Genomic DNA, 20,426 nt, shown 5'->3' with positions numbered 1-20,426 from the left:
TTTAATTATGCTTCTTATACAATCCTTTAGTAATCTTAAATAAAAAAGCAGTAATTATAAATTTTTATATCTAATTTTTATTTATGGGTAAATATATTAGTAATATTCTAATCTTTCATGAACATAAATGTTAATTTACTTGAAAATAACTATAACAGAATCCTAGATTTTTAATAAAATTCATATGATAAGAATATCTCTCCTAAAAAATTACCGAAAATCACATGAAATATTTTACATACATAATCAAACAGTAAAAAAAAAATAACAAAATATAAAAATAAGGTTTAATTACTCTGTTGGTCCCTATAGTTTCGCGAAATTTTCAATTAGGTCCCTATACTTTTTTTCCTTTTAATCAGGTCCCTATACGTTAATTTTTTTTTCAATTTAGTCCCTATTAACGTTAAACGTCAAAAAAATGTTAGTAAATTGTGAAATTACTTTTATACCCTTAGGGACCTAATTGAAAAGAAAAAAAATATAAGGATTTAATTGAAAATTCGGTGAAACTATAAATATTCAATAAAAAATATTCCTATAATCCCTAATCAATGATTCATTATGTTAAACAAATAATTTTTTTATTAAAATTTCATAATAATAAAAAATTAATATCCATAAATAAAATATTATATAACTCATAAACAAAATCTTAAAAATATACTTTTTATTATGCTTTCGCTCGTTTTCTAACATATAAGGCATACAAAATGTTGCTATTTCTACTCTGAATTAAATAAAACAATGTAAAACAATGAGGCATATAAAGTCCATTTCTTTTTGCCTCAAGCTTCTCACATAATCTTGGATTTAAAAAGTCTCAAATCGTCTGCAGATTTCACATGATTTAGATTGCTCCTTAGAATATTGTAAGGTTGGCAAGCTGAAATCAGAATATTTCTCTGATAACGTTCTTGTCACAGCTACTCTTGATAGTGTCTGTTTAGCTCTTGGCATTGGCTGAGAACCAGCACCATTCCTCCCACTTAAAGCATCCAACTTCAATAAATTCTGTAAATAAGAACTAGTATATATGACTTCCTGTTGTCAATAAGAAGCACAAGATAGCTTGCCTGATATATGGAAGTTGAGAAAGGTAGAAGTATATATGGAAGTTGAGAAAGGCACAATAATAAGATAATGAAAATTATCCATCTATAAATATTCCAGAAACCATTTTTCCTATCTGTGATGAAAAAAAGCTCACCTGCATATTAAAATAACCTAAAGCAATAAGAATCATGCGTCAATGTCTAATGAAATCATAACTTGATGATATTAAGAAAATATCTTCGTTTAGAGATTAAAGAAGATGCCAAATTTATATACCATCAGGGGACCACGTAGGCTCAGTTAGAGATTCCACAAGTGAAGGATCACTCCAAGCAACACAGATGCGCTTGTGGATCTCTCTGTATGGAACATTAAGATAATTAAACTCCAAATTGAAAAATAACATATACAAATATCCCAAATCAGTAACTCTAACTATCATCAGTACTTGAAAGCCAGATCCAATACACAAAATAAGAGCATAAATGGATAGTTAAAAAGAAAAAATCTTTTAGAGGGACTAAAATTTTTTTATAAGCTTGTATCTAAACAATGAATCAACGTAAGGAACAGTATATTAAATAGAAACTATCAACTATTGAGTTTCATTCCACCTCATTCATAATTAATTCCTTTGTGGTACTATATATTAGCAGACAAAAAAATGCTATGACAAATTAATGCAGCAATGCTTGAAAGATTCAATATGGCATGGCATGCAGATGCCACTTTCAAACACCAATTATTATATAGAGAAAATTAGTTAAAAAAATGACAAGAAAAAAGGCTAGAGATTCAAAACCTTGAGAGAATGGTCAAGTCTCCCTGTCAGAGCCAACAATAGTGTTGTTTTGCCACTTCCTGGAGGTGGAGGGCCAAGCAATAAGGTCATCCCGAAAGAGAATCAAGCATTGAAAACAAATCACTAGTACAATCATGTTATGAATTATGTTATTGAATACTGATCATCAAACCCTAAATAGAAACAAACAATAAACAAGTATTCAAGTAATCATGAAGTAAAACATATGCAATTGAAGACAGACTCAAATTTCTTTACAATCATGATGCTGAAAAGTGAAAACTAATATCATACCTGGTCCTGGGCTCTGTCTGAAATGCAATAACCAAGGCCAACCCCCAAGTCCCTGCATCCAACCTAGTCCTAGGCTCTGTCTGAAATGGAAGCCATGGGAGCAGGCGCGAGATAGCGAAACTAGGCGCGAGGGACGGAGCGGCGGTGTGGTGAGGAGGGACGGAGGCACGGCGCGGCGAGGCGAGGGAAGCATGGAAGAACGGAGGCACGGAGGCACGTAGGTGAGACGCGGCGAGGGAGAGAGGGACAGAGGCACGGCGAAATACAAGGGATGAGTAGAATACAAGGGACGATAGGGACGCCGAGAGGAGGAGGCGCGGCGAGAGGGCACCGTGCGGCAGATCCGGAGAGAGCTTGATGAAGAAGTTAGGGCTAAGGATATGTGAGTGTGGAAGTGAGAAGGGTTTTTTTGGAATTTAAAAAATATAAGAGTGTCTTGCTATCCCAAAAAAAGAGAATATTTGTTTTTTTAAAAGAATATTCTGTTATTTTAGACGTTTTTGTCACGTTAGGGATTTAAGTGAAAAAAAATAATAATATATAGGGACCTAATTGAAAAGAAAAAAAGTATAGGGATCTAATTTAAAATTTCATAAAACTATAAGGACCAACAGAGTAATTAAACCTAAAAATAATAAAGTGAGTATACGTATAGCATGATAATTCAAGCACAAATTAAACAATACTAAATATATGCCCTGAAAAACATAACATTATAAAGCAAGCGACAAAATCCAATGCAAACAAACCCCTAATAATAATTAAATCATCAAACTCAATATTAAAAGACTACTAATTAAGAAAACAGAATGAAATATAAAACCCTAAAAATAAATAACCTAGAACATCCAAAACCCTAAGAGCAAGAGTGGAAGCAGATGAACACTGAAACTAGTCCCAAATGCCACTGCATTATTTTTCTTATTTGAAGAAGGAGGAGGATTGCCAGCAGAACCATTAGAATTACTTGCTGACGGTGGCGGTGGCAGTGGCGGCGTGGGAGGTGGTGGTGCATGAGAAGGCAATGGCGATGGCGACGGCGACGGCGATGAAGACGGAGGTTTGTTGTTATGAGTCCTTTGGTGGACGGAAACGGCGAGCTTCTGGCCAAGACAACAGTAGTTGGCGATGGTGCAAACGAAGAAGAAGGAAGCATTCTGGTTGAGTTGGATGATTGCTGGGCTGCTGTTGAACACTTTGAGAGGCTCCATGGATGTGCAGTGCTCGTACTCGTACTCTGATACCTCCATTAAGTTGTAGAATTTTGGGTCGAAGTTGAATACTGCGTACCCAATAAACATTCATAAATCATGAGTTACGATATTTGCACCACCAAAATTTCTCAAATAATCTTTTCATTAAGTTCTATTCGTGTTTCTCTTTCAATTTCCGTCGATATAGCTTTTAATTTTGTAATTAAATCTTTTTTCTATCAAAATATTAAAAATAAAAAAAAATATTTTTTACACAAATAAAATAATAAAAATTTAATTATAAAATTAAAAATAATATATAAATTCAATTGAAAAAAAAATATAAGAACCTATCATAAAAAGAAATATATAAAAAAATTAGATAAAAAGTGGTATAAATATTAGGTTTAATTACTCCGTTGGTCCTTATAGTTTTATGAAATTTTCAATTAGGTCTCTATACTTTTTTTTCTTTTTAATTGGGTCCCTGTACTAATTTTTTTTTTAATTAAGTTCCTCTTAGTAGTAATTGGCTTAATTTTATAGGGACTCAACTAAAAAAAAAGAATTGGTACAGGGACCTAAATAAAAGAAAAAAAAATGTAGGGACCCAATTAAAAAAAAAATTAGTGCAAGGACTCAATTAAAAGAAAAAAAAATATAGGGACCTAATTGAAAATTTTGCGAAACTATAGAGACCAGCAGAGTAATTAAACCTAAATATTATTGTTATTTCTAAAAGTATAGTGTACAATAATACCTGTTTTGCTATGTAAATTGATATAGTAATTCAAATATATATGTTATAAAGGGTGACAAAAGTAGTTTACATGTTTTGGTTAATACTATTGGGATAGCCCAAACCTTTGTTCATCATTGGGATGATTCCGGTTTTGGGTTGAAAATGAAATCTGCTCAACAACAATAATCTTTTAACCTATATACTTTTACATCCAAATTTTTTTGTGGTGCTTTAGATATATTTGATTTGATTCTGTATAATCTATTATGGTGTTAGTTTCTTAAGGGGTATAAATCAATTCAACTTGTGTTCAAAAATACCCAAAAATTAACTATTTACGATCAACTAACTTGTAAACTTCTTAATTTGGAAAACAAAAATTGTTTGTCATTTATCAAATATAAAATACAATTATTATTATTATTATTATTATTTTGGGAACCATATGATGTCAAATATATCATATATGCTAAAGAACAAAATATAATAATAAAATCTTGCAGCTTTTAAGCATTCAAATGACACAAATAAACAATAAAAGCATATATATTCAACAATAATAGTTACTTTCTTTCATACCTTGTATTGTCTTCTTGATGAGGCAAAAAAGCAAAAAAAAAAAAAAGATTCAAAGATACAAATAAGAAAAGAATTACTGATATAATAGTGGTCCTGTTAAGATTAGATAGAAATAACATATCAAAGCAAAAAAGAAAGCACTAAATATATATAGTCCTCCAAAATTGAAGAACATCAATTTGACATGGCAATTTAATTTTGTACCTAGAGAATCACCAACTCTAAAGAAATGGTTGTGAGACCAATTGGTGTAGTAGGTTGGATAGGGTGGAATAACCCAACCTGCTGAATCTCCAACTATGAATTGAGTATGAGCAGAAGAACAGTGACAATTCATTGCTAAAAGAAGCAGCAATGCTGAAAATGACAGAACAAAACCTTTTTGGTGCTTCAGCAGCATCATCTTCAACTTCTCAGATCAGAGAATGTGACACAATTTTGAGGAACAAAAGAAAGAGATAGGTAAGTTAGAAAAGTATGCATGCAAATTAAACCATATGGAACTCTAACCGTGTGTATGTTTTAATATTAGAAGGATTTAATTCTTTCATTTAATCTGCAACTGTTACTGCGTTATATGAATTAGTGTCCTTACTAATTTCAACACAATTTGGGAATTCATCTGTGGTAATGCCATGAAACTGAAACTGAAAATTAATTATCAGAACATGCTGAATCAGAGATGCAATGTTGCAAATTTTGGACTAGGTAACAACTTTTAATGTTGGTAACTGATATTCAATGTGTAACTGTTCTGTTTCCTTGACTACTTTAATGTGTAACCTTATTTCACTCTTAATTCCATATTGGTTATTAAGAAAATGTTATATAACAGAAAAGTGAACAAACAAAGTAATTTATACTATCAGATAATCAAATACTTATAAATGCCTGATTTTTGGATAAGTAATATTGAGTCCAACATTTTTAATATGTAAATTCAGTATAGTAAAATTTTGTCTAATAAGGAGTTATTAGTTATTACTCTTAAGAATATGTATACCTTTCAACTTGTAATGTAAAAGCCCTTTTTATTAATGGTATGTAGATATAGATATAGATACATTGTAAAGCACACTGAATCTGAAATTTGAACTATTTCAGATTTGTTCCAAGAACCAGAACAAATAGCCATTAAGGTGCCAAATCACCAGCATTGAAACAAATAATGAAAGAATAAGCCCAAAAAAAAAAAAAAACAAACAACTTCCCTCAAATCCAGTTACATACAGAAACTATTACTCAAAGATAGAGTACAAATTGTGAACTGATATTCTTACAAACTAAGAGGAGCAATAGGGGCATGTAATCAAGCCATTCTCATTACACTTAGAGCACTGAATCTTCTCTCCATGTTCTTCAATGATTTTGTGGCTTCCATTGCAAATGAAGCAAAGCACAAACCTTATTCCACTACATCCATCACATGGACCATTGGAACAATCTTTAGGGATTCCTTCAAAGATTTGCTTCAATTTCCCTTGTTCATGCAATGTCACAACTTCTTCTGCTCCACCAATGTGCCTTCCTTTAACAAAGAGCCTTGGTGGCACAATTTTGCCACCCAAAGTTTCCCAAAGCTCTTCTTTGAACTCCTTGTGCATTGATATGTCCCTCTCAAAGTACAGAACCTTGAAGCTCTCGAGAAGGAACCGGATCTTTTCGCAGTCCTCGAATGTCTTCCGGATTCCCCTTAGAGTTGTTGTGTAGAAGATCACACAGCTTTCGCCTCCCGGTGGACACTTCTTTTCAAAGCACAACAAAGGATCATCGCCATCACCATTGCCATCGCTGTCGCAATTGCAATTACTAATTTCTTCCACAATGTTGCATGATTTCTCTAAGAGCTCTGCTTCGGCTCTGGCTCTCCTCTGTTCCTCTGTCATCCTAACATATTCCCTCACGGCCTCCTCAAATGCTGCTAGTAGATTTGGGTCGAACAAGCTGCCAGAATTCAAGTCCGGCCTCCGGAACGACGTGACATCAATCTCAGACAATGGAGTTTGGTTTTTTCCATCAAAATCAGATCTTGGCTCAGGTGATCTTGAATCCACCAAAACCCTACTCTGCTTTTTGCTCTGTTTTCGCTCTGTTTCTTCTCTGAACCCATTCTCAGAAATTCCCTTGTGTCCAAATTGGTGATTTGATTTCAACGAGCATGGTCCAATGTTCTCTTTGTTGTCATTGTAATTATCCAAATCTATTTCTTCATCATCATCATCATCTTTTAGGTCTTTCATGAGCTCTGACACATCAATTACCTCTGGTTGTTCTTCCTGATGCACCTTTTTCTGGACAACCACGACCTTCTTGGGAACATTTTCTCGGGAAAGAAAAGGGGAACTTAGGTTGAAAGTTGGAATCTTTTGGAGAAAATCAACGTACCCATCTGATGCTTTCACCTGAAGAATTCGATCATGCCTCAGAGACTCAATTGGCTTGATTGATTTCAGCTTCTTCAGCAATTTTCCTTTCACCCCCTTCATTCTCTGCCTCAGAATCAAAAAATAATAAAAAAGGAGAAATTGAATTTGATTTTGTTGTCTGAACAAATTAGGGTGAAGATTGTAAAAACAAAGCTTAACACTTTCTTCTTCTTTGGGCGCAGTGATAGAGAATAGTAGGGACTCTCAGAGTCTCAGTTCCAACGGCTAGTTAATTTTCAACTTCGTTTTTTGTTTTTTTTTTTATAACAAATTTAAAGCGTTATTAGTGGGTGATGGGTATGCAAGAGCCACACTAGTCTACAACGAAAAGCATGGTACAAAGTTGTTCTCACCAATTAATGAGTGCCACGTGGTAATCTAATTACCTTGGGGTTTTTTTTTATTGTTATTTGTGGTCCCACAATTTTGGGTTATGACTGATGACTAGTGAGGATTAACGTTCATTAATCATGGCTACGGCCTACGTGGGACAAAAATCCTTTTGCTTTTGTTTTTTTTTTCTTCCACTATCATTTCTATCTTTACGGTGTGAGGTGAATGTTAATTCGCTATATATAAAATAGTGAAAATTGTTGTGCTTGGTTATCGAGAACACAGATATTAGACATCGGTGTGGGACAGGTTTTTTTGAACAATGGCAAGGAGAAATCGGACCATCCGATTTCTTTGTTCTAAAAATAGTTGACCACCAATCGGACAGTCCGAGTTGGTTGGAGGGAGAATTTGAATTTGGCCGGAGCTAATCGGACCGTTCGAGCTGTATATATTCTTTTTTGTTTTGTGAAATTGAACTCGGATGGTTCGGGTTGTTTGCTTAATATTTTTTTAATTCGGACAATACTAATCGGTAGGTCCGATTTAAACATATATATATGTGGGTGTGTGCGTGTAGAACTCGGATGCAACTTTTCAGATCTCCTTCTTCTTGTTCTGTTTGTTCTTCTTCTTCCCCCAACTCCTGCATCTCTCTTATTTCGTATGAACTTAAAAAATCTGATAGTGAAGTTCATATTTATGAGAGTGTGAGAAATGGATGATAGAATTCCGTTAAAAGTATATTATTTGGGTCATATTTTATTACAAACATCTGAAGGAATGAAATTTAGTTGCAAGAATCCGTTAGATATTATTATTCCATTCACAATCTCATTTGAAGAGCTAAAATGTGTGATTTGTGAGAAAATAAATTCTGAGATGTCAAGAAAAATATCATGTATTTTATATAGATATCCCATACTGGTATTTGGTGGATTCGTTCAATTTCAAACCAAATATGTAATCGACGAAGCAAGTATGCAAGAGATATTTTCAATGTATATTGAAACTCACGCTCAGATATCGGTCATTGAGTTGTACATTGAATTCGAACAATCTGAAGCCGCCCGAAATATTGAACGGGAAGATTACAATAGTGATAGTGAGGAAGAGTTTGAAAGCAATTACGAAGTTGTTGCTCTAGACGGAGATGAAGATGAAGGTGACGGGGCAATGGCTCCGAATGTGGCAGACGTCGCACTTCACGTACCTCTGAACACTGTTTTCGTCAATCAACTGTAAACGTTCTTTTAAATCCCGAAGCCACGTCAATTTTATGCAGCTTCCTCTACAGTCGGACTTTGTCGATGCAAACCCAAACTGGTGAAAACACTCACCCTCTAAGGCTTCAAAACTGCTCAACGTGATTCCTGTCACTGGAAGACCATTCGTCGAGAGACCAAGAATAACAGCTACATCCTCCAGTGTCATTGAACACTCACAATCGGAAGGTAAAAGGTGTGTGTGTCTGGGTGCCACCTTTCGACTAAAGCATTTACCAGTGCTTTCTGGCATTGAATTATTCCAATCTGAAAAGCATGATAAAAACTGATAAACCGTAAATGTTTCTCCACATTAGAATGGTATCGATCCAGAGACAGTGGATGGTCACATGTCAACATCCATAAACTCTACAAAAATATAACAGACTATTAGTCAAATCATTAATAATTACTAATTTACTACTAAAATTTAATAATTTTCAAATTAGAGTAACTAATTATAATGGCATGATGCTAAACTTCCTATTAATTATACAATTTAGTAATTACTATATATGAATAAATACAATTAACACAAATAATCTTACTAAATCCAATTTACTTGATAATTAACTACACAATATATATTAATTAAAATCACACAGCTATCACGAATAAAATCCAGTTAAAATAACTAATTTTACTAAATCTAATTTACTAAACTCTCGAATAATAATAATTTAACTTACAAATTTAATCAATACTCCTACAAATTATTTCGAATGCTTCATAATTTTTAAAAATTACGATATTATTATACATATTAATTATTTTAGCCATACTTCTTCCTAAGGTAAGCATTGAATTGTTTCTTACATAATTATTTATTTATTTAGTCATAAATAATTTGTCGGTCAGTAATAATAATTCTTATATCACCTACAATAACATATATATTTATGTCAATTAAAAAGCTAACAACAAACATATAATTAATACTGAAAAATAAATATATTATATTTTACAAAATTTAATTATTAATCAAAATTTTCAATATTATTACAAAAAATTATACACCAATTTAGTTTATTTATTGTTACAAAAAATTATCATAATTCCTAAAATTATAATTTCTAAAATTAATCATAAAAATTTAAACATATATTCCTAAATTTCTAATAATAATTTCATATATATACCTAACTTCAATTTCTAACAACAATACTAAAAAATAAATTTTTAACAAAAATAATTATAATTATAAAATTTGAAAATGTTTAAAAAAATAAACTTACATAATTAAGATGACAGAAATATTTTACAATATAAAGTTTAAGACGATCAATAACTTTAGCTTTGTGTTTTTTTGGCATTGTTTAATTTTTTTCATGCACTTTGAAGAATAAGCTTAAGGAAGAAGAAGAGAGAATAGAAGGGCTATGAGAGTTCAGGGGCACTTTGAAAGTGATCTCGAACTGAGGGAGTGGGAGCAACAAAAGGGTATGTTGAGTTCAGAGGCACCATTCTAGGGAGCTTGGCCTGCGCGACAATGAAGACACAACTTGAACCGTCCGTGTTGTCCCAGCAAATCGAACTGTCTGATCGAGCTTCTCCCTATCGCACCATCCGAGTTCTTCACGCCTGACACCACATCCTGGTAAATCGTACATGCACCTCATATTTGTGGCCTACTCCATTAACGACTCTATATGAAAATTAAAAAGCGTAAAAAATACCGGTATAAGATAAACTTATCTTTATTTAAAATAATTAAAAAATTAATATATCATAATAATATTCGAACATTTTTGAAGCAATTGATGTGAAATTTGATACCCAAGGGAGTGAAGAATCTGAATTTAAAGAAGCAAAAAAGATGAGTGTGGAGTGAAGAGTGACGAGGAGTGTGTAGCCTTCAAATGAGTTATCGCTTCCAACCGCAACTCCAATCGATTCTTCTCACCACCTTTCGCTCACCTCACTTTCCCTTCTCTTCTTTTTCCCTTCTCAACTCCACAAGGTTCTTTTTTTTTTTCTTCTCTTTCAACAATTTTTCTAATTTCATGTGCAATTCAATTCAATACGAATCAAATTAGTCAAATTCTTATTAATTGGCAAATATATTAGTTATTTTTCTGCTTATTTATTATCTTTGTTGTCGTGTTTTTGCTTAAAGGGAATCATTCTGTTGTGGTAAAGATTTGGAAATGGAGGATGTGAAGTTAGCTTCAGAATTGTTGGTGAGGGATCCTCTTTTGCTGGACAACAAGATTGCTGCAATTCGTTCTGCTGGTCCCCACAAGCTTCAGGTGAAACTGAAACATTCATGTTCTTCTTTTTATTTATTTATTTATTTTTTAATGTTTTTTACTTGGTTGAACTTGAACCAAAGACTTGCATGTTGTATTGTATATTCCATAGGTACTCAGTGTTTTACAAAATTGGCACCTGTGAAAAAATGGGTAAATTACATTAATCCCACGTGAGATTTGGTTATTAGGGTTTGATTCATAGGAATTCAGTAATGTTATACTTTACAAAGTACAAGGGTACTTAAGTGTAGTGTTACCTAAATCTCAGAATGTATGCTTTTAGAAATAGAGGGAGTCTAGTTGAATTTCATCGAATCGTATCTCGGGAGAATGTAAGTTATTTATTTTTTATAGTTTTCTTGCACATGTTTCTGTTTTTATGATTGTATTCAGATTGTTGATATCAGGTGATTGCTGATTTTGATGCCACATTAACAAAGTTTTGGATTAATGGAACTCGTGGGCAAAGTATGTTCCCTGAACAATTTATTTATTTATACTTTTTTATGTTAATTATGATGGAAAAAACTCAAAAAGAAAAATATATTTTTTTAGTAGGATTTTCCGGTTTATATCTAATAGAATCACTTTTAGGCAGTCATGGCCTTTTGAAGCAAGGTAATCCGGAATACGATGAGAAAAGGCAGCGGTTATATGAACATTATCATCCATTAGAATTTTCGCCAACTATTGGACTTGAAGAGAAAACGAAGCTCATGGAAGAGTGGTATGTCACTGTTTCTGAATGGTGGAGATATAAGCTCTAACCTGAAGAACATTAATGCCAGCTGCTGAAACTCTTATTCTGGTGCACCAGGTGGGGAAAAACACATGGTCTTCTCGTTGAGGGAGGACTTACATTCGAATCGATAAGACAATCGGTTGCTGATGCCAACATTGCTTTTAGGGAAGGTGTTGGTGAACTCTTTGAATATTTGGAGGTATATTTCTCATCCTTTTTCCAAAAGCATCTAGTGTGAAGTGCTGAAGTTCTGAGTTTTTCAATATGTTGACGGAATAAGGCATGTGAAATAATTTCTGATACCGGTTCCTGTTTTCGGTTATTATAAATTTCAGGAAAGAGACATTCCTGTGTTGATATTCTCCGCAGGACTTGCTGATATCATTGAAGAGGTCTTAAGCTTGTGTTCTGGACTATCTGTGTCTGTTATTGTTTGTGTTTCTGAATTGCAATGTGTTGCTATTTTTTTCTTCCTGATATAACAGGTTTTAAGGCAGAAACTTCATAGATCCTTCAAAAATGTGAAGATAGTATCCAATAGGATGGTATTTGATAATGATGGTCACCTTGTATCTTTTAAAGGTGATTGGTTATACGTACTTGAAATTAATATGTTGGGTTCTTTCTTTATACAAATTGATATCACATTAAACCAATTTATTATCTTATATAATGAAAATATGAAATGCGTACGAAGCTTCTAAGGGATGATTTGGATGAGCGTATTTGCTTCATAGAATCATTTCTTACTTTTTGTTGCAAATTCCAAATTCAGGGAAAGTGATTCACAGCTTAAATAAAAATGAGCATGCTCTTGACATGGCTGCGCCTCTCCACGAGCAATTGGGCGATACAGATGATCAAACTGCTGACAATGCTTCGGTCAAGAAGAGAACCAATGTTCTCCTTCTTGGTGATCACCTTGGAGACCTGGGAATGTCTGATGGCTTGAATTATGAGACACGGATATCCGTGGGATTCTTGTAAGTTAAAACTTTACTTTGCCGCAATTGATATATTCTGACTGCCAGGTTATGAATGATGCTTGAGCTCTCTATATTTAGTTATTGAGTAGTTGGTGACAATTTGTAAAACCATATGAATAAGTATATCAAAGTTTTTTAGGGATACAATGAAATCGTTTACTTCATAGGCGATGCCGTCTAGTGCGAAAGGAGTTTGTTCTTGTTGATGCTGTTTGTGTTTCTTTGCGCGCTGTTTGAAGAGAATGATTATTCCTCTTTTCTCTTTTCTAATCCATCTTCGGAAAACTTCCGTTTTAGTCTAGTCAATAGGTATGCATAGATTGAAAGGAAACTGGATATTACTGATATACGAGATAAGTAATGATATGAAATTACTGTTGCAGGAACCACAACATTGAGAACTCACTTAGCATCTATCAAGAAGCTTTTGATGTTGTTCTTGTGGTAAGTAAACTCTCTTTACATTCTTGGTTCCTTCCAATTTGTATGAGAGCAATCAATGCCTATTATTTATTGTTGACTTCTACAAATTATAATAATTGTAACTTGAAAATTATTTGCTGCAGAATGATGCACCTATGTGGGGAGTAATCAAGCTGGTTTCTCAGATGTGTTCAACTGAGAGCTGATTATTAATTTTTCAAGTAACTGTAAGCTTCCTTATAAATTATGAAATTAAGGCAATTCTTTTGGTGTCTAAAAAATAATTGCCTTAATTTCATAATTTATAAAGAGGCTGCTAAAAGATTAAGGCAATGCTTTTGCAATCATGGGAGATGAAGTATTTATTTTGGTTACTTCTCCTCCTAATAAATTAAATGAGCTTTTCTAGAAATTAAATTGATTACCATTCATCTAACAACATGTATTGATCTCAAAGTTTCCAGTTATATACTTCACTTAATGATAAATACATTAAACAATGAAATATAGACAATCTGATGCAAAGCATCTCACATTATGTAATATGTAGAGTCTTTGAAAGGATTACATCCAAAGAGTGTAGAGCATAATGTATGCAGTCTAACTTAATGCAAGTTTCTGATTCACTATTTATAATTTTAAGGTCACATAAAGACAACTTAATTGTTGTTTCAACGCACTCTTTAAATGAAATATAATTACACTAAAATAAAGTGTGAGTAAAATTTCTCCCATTTTTACTCCAATAAAACATACCCTTATTGGCTTTGTTTATTTATGCATGAGCTAGCAGCATATACTAGAGAATACTATGTTAAGGTCAAGTTATATGTTACAACCTATGTTTTTAACAAGGTGAAGCACATTTTTAAGAGTCAAATATTATACATGTCTTGTATCAAATTGATTCTTAAGGTATTTAAAAGGGAAATGTATGACGAAAGTTGTTATCGCCATCGGAAACACCTTCCAAGCTTTTTAAAATTACTTTTCAATTTTTTTTCTTAAATATGAGAGTATTTATCATTTCATTTTCAAATAATTATTTCCTCAAATTAAATATTATGTTTTATTATAAAAAGATATAAATAAGACTTAAATAGCTGGACCCGAATTGCAAATGGAGGGAAATGTGATATCTCAGTAACTGTTGAGACAAAGAGTGTTGAATTCCAAATTGAAAATCTTAGATTAACATATATATAATAATCAACATTATTGATCAGAAGGCCCAGCCATGAAAATTCAAGAAAAATACCAAATCTTCAGCTCAGCTTAAATAACTCAAGTGTATTTTAGTAAGTTGTGTAAAACAATCTCATGGAAAAAACAATATTAGTAACTAACTATGAAATATCTCTAGAATTGCACCAAGCAATTGTTGATGCACCATCTTTTTTTTTCTCTGCACTTGAATCAAGACCCTATTACTTCAAATCCAGTTAATCTAGTTCGAAAAACTATAACTGTCTCTCTGAGTATAACTGTTTTTTCCTTCTCCAAGACTCGAAGTCTCTTGGTGGAAAAATGACAAACTTGCCTACTATTCAACTAAGCCAGTGTTGGTTTGTTGATGCATGATCTGCATTTTACTGTTGCTTCAATTGAGTATAATAGAATTCAATCTGTAACCTATGGTGAAGAGGCTTTGAAGGTTTCAAGCCTTTCTTGACCTCAAGCTGCACTCCCCTTACAGTTATGGCAGCCAAAAATCTTTTGATATATTCTTTGCATGATTCTTTGCCTCTACATATAATCTCATTCAACTCTTGATTTTCTTTGGCCATTAATTTCTCAATTGTTGAGGAAGCATCAAATTTCAATATGTATGCTTGTTTGCATCCCTCATATAATCTCTCCCCTAAAGTATCAATGATGTAATAAGCATCTTGCTCAACCTTTAGTACAAAGAAATGATCATTCCAACCTACAATGTAGACCAAAGGATCATCATTTATGTTCAATTTTGATGCAGAAAATTTTATTTCTTCCCATATTCTATCGAAGGACATAGCACCTTGAAGGAATTCAAAGCCTCCACTCTTAGTTGTTCCCTCTTCTGGAATGAAGAATCCAACAAAGGATTTTTCTGGCAGCACGAAAATTGAACTGATTTTGGCCTGAAGAACAGTGTCAAGGTCCAAGTGTTTGTCAGGAAATTTTTTCATGTGTTCCTTTTTCTCACAGAGAATTCTCCATTCTAATGATCCATCTTTAATAAGGCTATCAAATTGACACTTAATGGGGATTTCGACTCGGTTTGCTTTTAGCCAATCAGCAATCACAGCAACCAGGACCGCGCATGCGCCTTCCCCACCAGACTGTTTGCTCCTTTGATCAAATGAAGCAAAGAAGACTTGTGTATGGAGCTTTGTTCGTTTGTCTCGGCTGATGAACTCCTTGCACTCCCAACCTCCAACCATAAAATTGTTACCCTCGAATTCAGGAACAAACGATTGCCTTGTGGCGATAGTTTCTTCTATTTTATGCCACTACAGGAAACATACACACTAAAAGTTGATTTTCAAAGGTTGCTTGAAACACAAGTAACCATGTAATAAATGGTTTTTGAAACAGAATTTGTAAAACTATGCACATGACACATACCTTGACAGTATACCCATCAGAAAAGCTAAGTTGGCGGCGATCATAATCAATATCATCTCCGCCCACTTCTCCATTATCCCTTTTCAGAAGTAGCTCCCCTTTTTTCACCTTCAAATATTTAAATTTCAGTTTCTTTTTCCTCCAAGAAATGATTCTATTCCTCGAACCATGACACTCTATCTGATCAAGTGTATTGTAATTCTCAACATGTGCTACTCCAAAATCATCTTCACCATTGAAAAATGAACTTAGACAAGGTGATCCTCCTACAAAATTTACGGAGTCTAATGTCCCATAACCCAATGAAGAACATCTAACATATGAACCTTCTTTGTTCTTATCATGCAAATCAATGGCAGAATCATTATCTAATGAATCTGTGTCGGATCTATATCTATGTTCGGAATCTTCGCTTCTGTTGGAACTCGTAACATCATTTCCTTCATCTTTTGAGTTTCCCTTCTTAGCTTTCACAGTAGATACATACTCAGCAAAGATTTTTACTCTTCTTAGACCTACTTTAAGTGTAGAAGGTTCGTTTCTACTCGTTGAGGGAGATTCTGGAGAAGATGGCAAAGAAGGAACATGCTCCATCGATCGATGCTCCGCATCCAAATACTCTTTAAGTGTCTCCAATTTCAGTAATCTGAGGGATACCTGTTAAACAGAAATCAAGTTTGATGCAATGAGAAACACGAAACTAGTCAGACGACAGATTATGAGTTTATGACCTAAACCTTTAAAGTAATAGGCCAATAAGGTTATATATCTATGAATTTAATTTTTATGCATTATCAGTATAAAAGATATATGAGATAGTTTACTTGAAATTTCAACAATTAAAGGGCATCACAAGGAGAAAAAGAAGGAACAAAAAGAAACTTACACAAAGTGAGAGACTAGTACTAGTGGTGCCAGGAACATTCAAAGGAATTAGAATTTCAGTCTTTTTATCCACAGCTGCAGGCATGTGTTTGGCTAAGTCTACTGATGCAACTCCAATTACAGAGGCCATTGTTTTGGGCCCTTTGTTATAAACCTAATTCAGTACAAAAAGAAAGAATCCATAAGAACAAGGAAATAACATTGAATCTAAAAGGATCCATAAGAACAAGGAAATAAAATTGAACCTAAGTTATTCATTCTCAAAATATAGTTCTTTCTGGCCACAAATAAGAAACATGGCTTATTGCAAATAATATTGATGTTTGGTAAAAAGAAAAAAAGAAATTCATTTGTATCAAATAAATGTGAATGCATGACTATAAATGTCTTTAAAACAAGTATTAAATATATACTGCAGAAACATGCAAATATTTCCCACACCCAAAAATCAAATAGAAGAAAGAATGGATATTATCATGGATTTGTTATAGAGACTCACATTGGAGACAGTGAACATAACTTCCCATGGATGAAACATGTCATGGTCCTTGTAACCATTAAAGGTGCAAACATTTCTAAACTCCTGGTTCCATTGAACCACTCCTTCACCTTCACCTTCACCTTCACCTTCACCACCAATTAGAGCAACAACACTGGTGAAGCTTCTCTTCATGGAGGCCCCAAGGGACCTCAAGGATACACTACCCTTCTTCTGGCCCTTCCATTTGATCTCAACCACCAATGATCCCAACTCCTCATGAGCCTTCTTCTTCAACTTCTTCACCAAGCTTGATGTTCCTTCAAGCCTTTGTACAATCACAATTGCCTCAAACTTCTTGGGCCATAGATGTTGTGGCCATGGAGGCCATCTCATATTCATCTTCATCACCCCCATTATCAATTAGCCTTTCAAGAAATGACTATTGAAAAGTGAAAACCAATGGCAAGTAAGTATAGTAGTTGAGTAAAGTTGACACAGGACTATTGTCAAACAGTTAATGGGAGTGATAACTTGCATTGTTTTTGAAAGTCAGTTGAAAACTTTATAAAGGAGTGAAAGTTTTTTTGAGGGTACAAACAATGATGGGGCTTTGGAATTTGGAATATGATATGAAATATTTTGTTTTTTTTTTCTTTTTTTTTTTTTACTAATTCAAATTTTGGGTGGAAAAAGGAGAGCCACAGTGACAAGTACAAGATTCTGAAAATCCAAGGTGGAGGGTGGACTTTGTTGTTCATGTTACAGTTGGAAAATTGAAATGTGGTGTGCCGGCCAGGCCTCAAACAATGTAAATGTACACTTAATTCCAATGTTGTACTACTTTAACTTCTACTACTCTTTCAGGTTTTTTACATATCTTGGCTCTTGCTGTGTAAGACCCCAAAAGCAAAAAGACAGCACCCTTTGCTGTTCCTTGCCAGTTATATAATACCAGTCTTAGACCATCTCCAGTAGGAACTCATCACAATTTCTGTTTATGGCCCACCTGTCATAAAAAGTAACTCCACATCAGCTTTTGCGTCATAAACAATAAATAGGAACTCAAAGCATCTCTCTCTTCTCCATTAGGAGGAACTAACTTTAGTCCCTATTGTGGTCCCAGTTAATTAATTAATTAAAATACTTAAAATTAATATAATTAATTTTTTTCAATAATATTATTTAAATTTATAAATTTAAAAATAATTCACTATTAAAAGATATTAATATTAAATAAATTCATATATAATAATAATACACAATATATAATTCGGGATTACACTAATTTATAGTTTTGTGTTTACAATTGCTAATTTTAATAATATCGTTAGCATTTTAAATTTTAAAAATAAAAATAACTAACTCAACTAAGAATTATTTTGTAAGGTATAAAAATTAAATTTATTTTTTAATGTAAGTAAATTTAATTAATTATAATTTAATATAATAATATAAATAATATTCAATATTAATTATAATATAAATAATTAATATAAATTATTAATTAAATAAAAATATAATTATTTAATATAATTTTTATTATAATTATTACTAATTTAATTATTATTTAATTATTTAATTATTTCAGATTTTATATTATTATTTTTTTATAATAACTTGCCAAATGGTAAGTTGTTATTGGTTAATTTGAGTCCCTGTTTAGAGGGACTCTCTTACCTTGATCCTTGTGCGGGAACTCACTCCTTCTCTCCTCCAATGGTTAGAGTTCCTATATGTCAGAAAAAAGTCAAAGAGGAACTCACCATTGGAGATGCTCTTACAACTCGTCATTTTTAGTATTCCAAATAGATCTGATAATAATACTACCCTTATCTGCGGTATGCAATTCAATCTAATTTGTCCGGATAGGGTTGACAATTCGACCAGACAGCGAATTAGATTTAGACTTTTCTATTTGATTTCTATTTGATCTATTTAGATTTTTCTATTTGATCTATTTATATTTTTGATATATTATAATCGATAGTTAAAAATTATTAACATACATGATGAAGTTAATAGAGATTGAATTCATATATTTTTTTTTTTATAATTTTAACATAAATTTTATTATTTTTTGTTATTTTAAATTTTAATATAGACTTAATTTTATCTTTTTTATTTTATTAGTATGTTTGTGAAACATGAAACAATTAAATATTGTTTTTATTAGAAAAAAATTTGATTTATTGTTGATAGGATTGGATTTGAAACTTTAAGGTGTGAGTAGAGTTAGGATAAAAAAATTTCTCAATCTGTGAGTAGAATAAAGTTAAATTGTTAAGAAAACTTAAATTCATTGTATTAGGATGGAGTCTAAACCATTTTCTATCCTACCCATTGTCAATTTTCTGCAAATAGTTTAACATGTTTACCTAAACAAATCAACTTGAATTCAAATCTTGCTTTACGCATGCAATAATCTATTGACCAGCGATAGAGCCTCAAATAAAGCTTAGATCCGCAATGGATTAGTCTTTGATCTGTCGAATTAAAAAATATCGTAAACAATACAAAAAAAAACATAAAATTAAACATATTTAACTAAACTATCTAATAATTTACAATATAATCTTTACATAAAAATATCTACACTAAAATAGTAACCATGAAAATTATGTATTGCACATTCACTAAGTTTTTATTTTTAAAGTAAAATGACAATTAGGTTTTTAGAAATTTTGATTTTGTATTAATTAGTCTATGAAAAAAAGTATTAATTTGGTCCTTCTCCAATATAGTAAAAGTGGACACATGATGTTTTTCTATCAATTTATTAACTAAAATTTAATAGTGATGCTTATATGTAACATTAGCTACTCTGATATGTCTATTTATGAAAGATAATAATGTAGATAATAATTTTTTAAGCAAAACTTCACTTGTTTTGATTTGTGCTAAATAGAGAGCAATTAATAAAGGACATATAAAAACTCAAAAAATAATAAATATTTTACTGTCCAAAATTATATCGTTTTTATGTTTATGTGACAGTAACGAAACATGCACCACTATAAATAACGAAATATATGAACAATTTCATTTTATTTCGTACTATTCATTGACATATTTATTGACAGAAAAACATACGTGTCCACTATTTACTATCATAAAAAATTAAATTAATATATTTTTTAAAAAATTAATTAGTCCAAAATCAAAATTTTTAAAAATTTAATTATTTTTTATTTTTATTTTTATTTTTATTTTTTTATAACGGTTTTTAAATTTTAAATCGTGTATTATCATTATTTTTTAGTTATTTAGGAGTACATATCCAATTCAATTTCTTACTAATTTTACGAAAGTCCACATGATCTTTAAGACTTTAACAAATATAAATAACAAAATGATATTTAA

The 20,426-nt window shown here is 32.1% G+C and overlaps 5 protein-coding genes across 6 annotated transcripts; 1 reads left to right on the top strand and 4 right to left on the bottom strand.

Annotated features, from left to right (window-relative positions):
• On the bottom strand, nucleotides 655–2,682 carry LOC107617009. Of its 2 annotated transcripts, XR_002353186.1 has the most exons (4): nucleotides 2,153–2,679; nucleotides 1,859–1,917; nucleotides 1,333–1,415; nucleotides 655–1,014 (listed from the first exon to the last, which is right to left on the bottom strand). XR_002353186.1 is itself a non-coding variant. In XM_016318842.2 (3 exons), the coding sequence occupies exons 1-3, from the start codon at nucleotides 2,343–2,345 to the stop codon at nucleotides 814–816; spliced, it is 453 nt and encodes a 150-aa protein (XP_016174328.1). In that variant the 5' UTR covers nucleotides 2,346–2,682; the 3' UTR covers nucleotides 655–813. The 2 variants fall into 2 exon arrangements, 1 of the variants encoding a protein (XP_016174328.1); XM_016318842.2 differs by lacking the exon at nucleotides 1,333–1,415 and having other exon boundaries at nucleotides 2,153–2,682.
• On the bottom strand, nucleotides 2,777–3,543 carry LOC107617068 (early nodulin-55-1-like). Its single transcript, XM_016318889.2, has one exon. It carries the CDS (start codon nucleotides 3,451–3,453, stop codon nucleotides 2,992–2,994), a length of 462 nt encoding a protein of 153 aa, XP_016174375.1. The 5' UTR covers nucleotides 3,454–3,543; the 3' UTR covers nucleotides 2,777–2,991.
• LOC107616718 lies at nucleotides 5,678–7,329 on the bottom strand. The gene has a single exon (XM_016318658.2). It carries the CDS (start codon nucleotides 7,150–7,152, stop codon nucleotides 5,950–5,952), a length of 1,203 nt encoding a protein of 400 aa, XP_016174144.1. The 5' UTR covers nucleotides 7,153–7,329; the 3' UTR covers nucleotides 5,678–5,949.
• Nucleotides 10,482–13,707, top strand: LOC107619330 (7-methylguanosine phosphate-specific 5'-nucleotidase A). The gene is made up of 10 exons (XM_016321584.2): nucleotides 10,482–10,650; nucleotides 10,807–10,939; nucleotides 11,350–11,410; nucleotides 11,537–11,669; nucleotides 11,760–11,883; nucleotides 12,020–12,076; nucleotides 12,170–12,266; nucleotides 12,460–12,667; nucleotides 13,054–13,114; nucleotides 13,237–13,707. The coding sequence occupies exons 1-10, from the start codon at nucleotides 10,550–10,552 to the stop codon at nucleotides 13,297–13,299; spliced, it is 1,038 nt and encodes a 345-aa protein (XP_016177070.1). The 5' UTR covers nucleotides 10,482–10,549; the 3' UTR covers nucleotides 13,300–13,707.
• LOC107616045 lies at nucleotides 13,821–18,015 on the bottom strand. Its single transcript, XM_016318050.2, has 4 exons — nucleotides 17,085–18,015; nucleotides 16,587–16,739; nucleotides 15,701–16,357; nucleotides 13,821–15,585 (listed from the first exon to the last, which is right to left on the bottom strand). The coding sequence occupies exons 1-4, from the start codon at nucleotides 17,478–17,480 to the stop codon at nucleotides 14,683–14,685; spliced, it is 2,109 nt and encodes a 702-aa protein (XP_016173536.1). The 5' UTR covers nucleotides 17,481–18,015; the 3' UTR covers nucleotides 13,821–14,682.

Source organism: Arachis ipaensis, chromosome B09 (genome assembly GCF_000816755.2).
Source record: "Arachis ipaensis cultivar K30076 chromosome B09, Araip1.1, whole genome shotgun sequence".
In the NCBI taxonomy this organism is placed as follows: Eukaryota; Viridiplantae; Streptophyta; class Magnoliopsida; order Fabales; family Fabaceae; genus Arachis; species Arachis ipaensis.
This window is presented reverse-complemented; position numbering and strand designations above follow the sequence as displayed.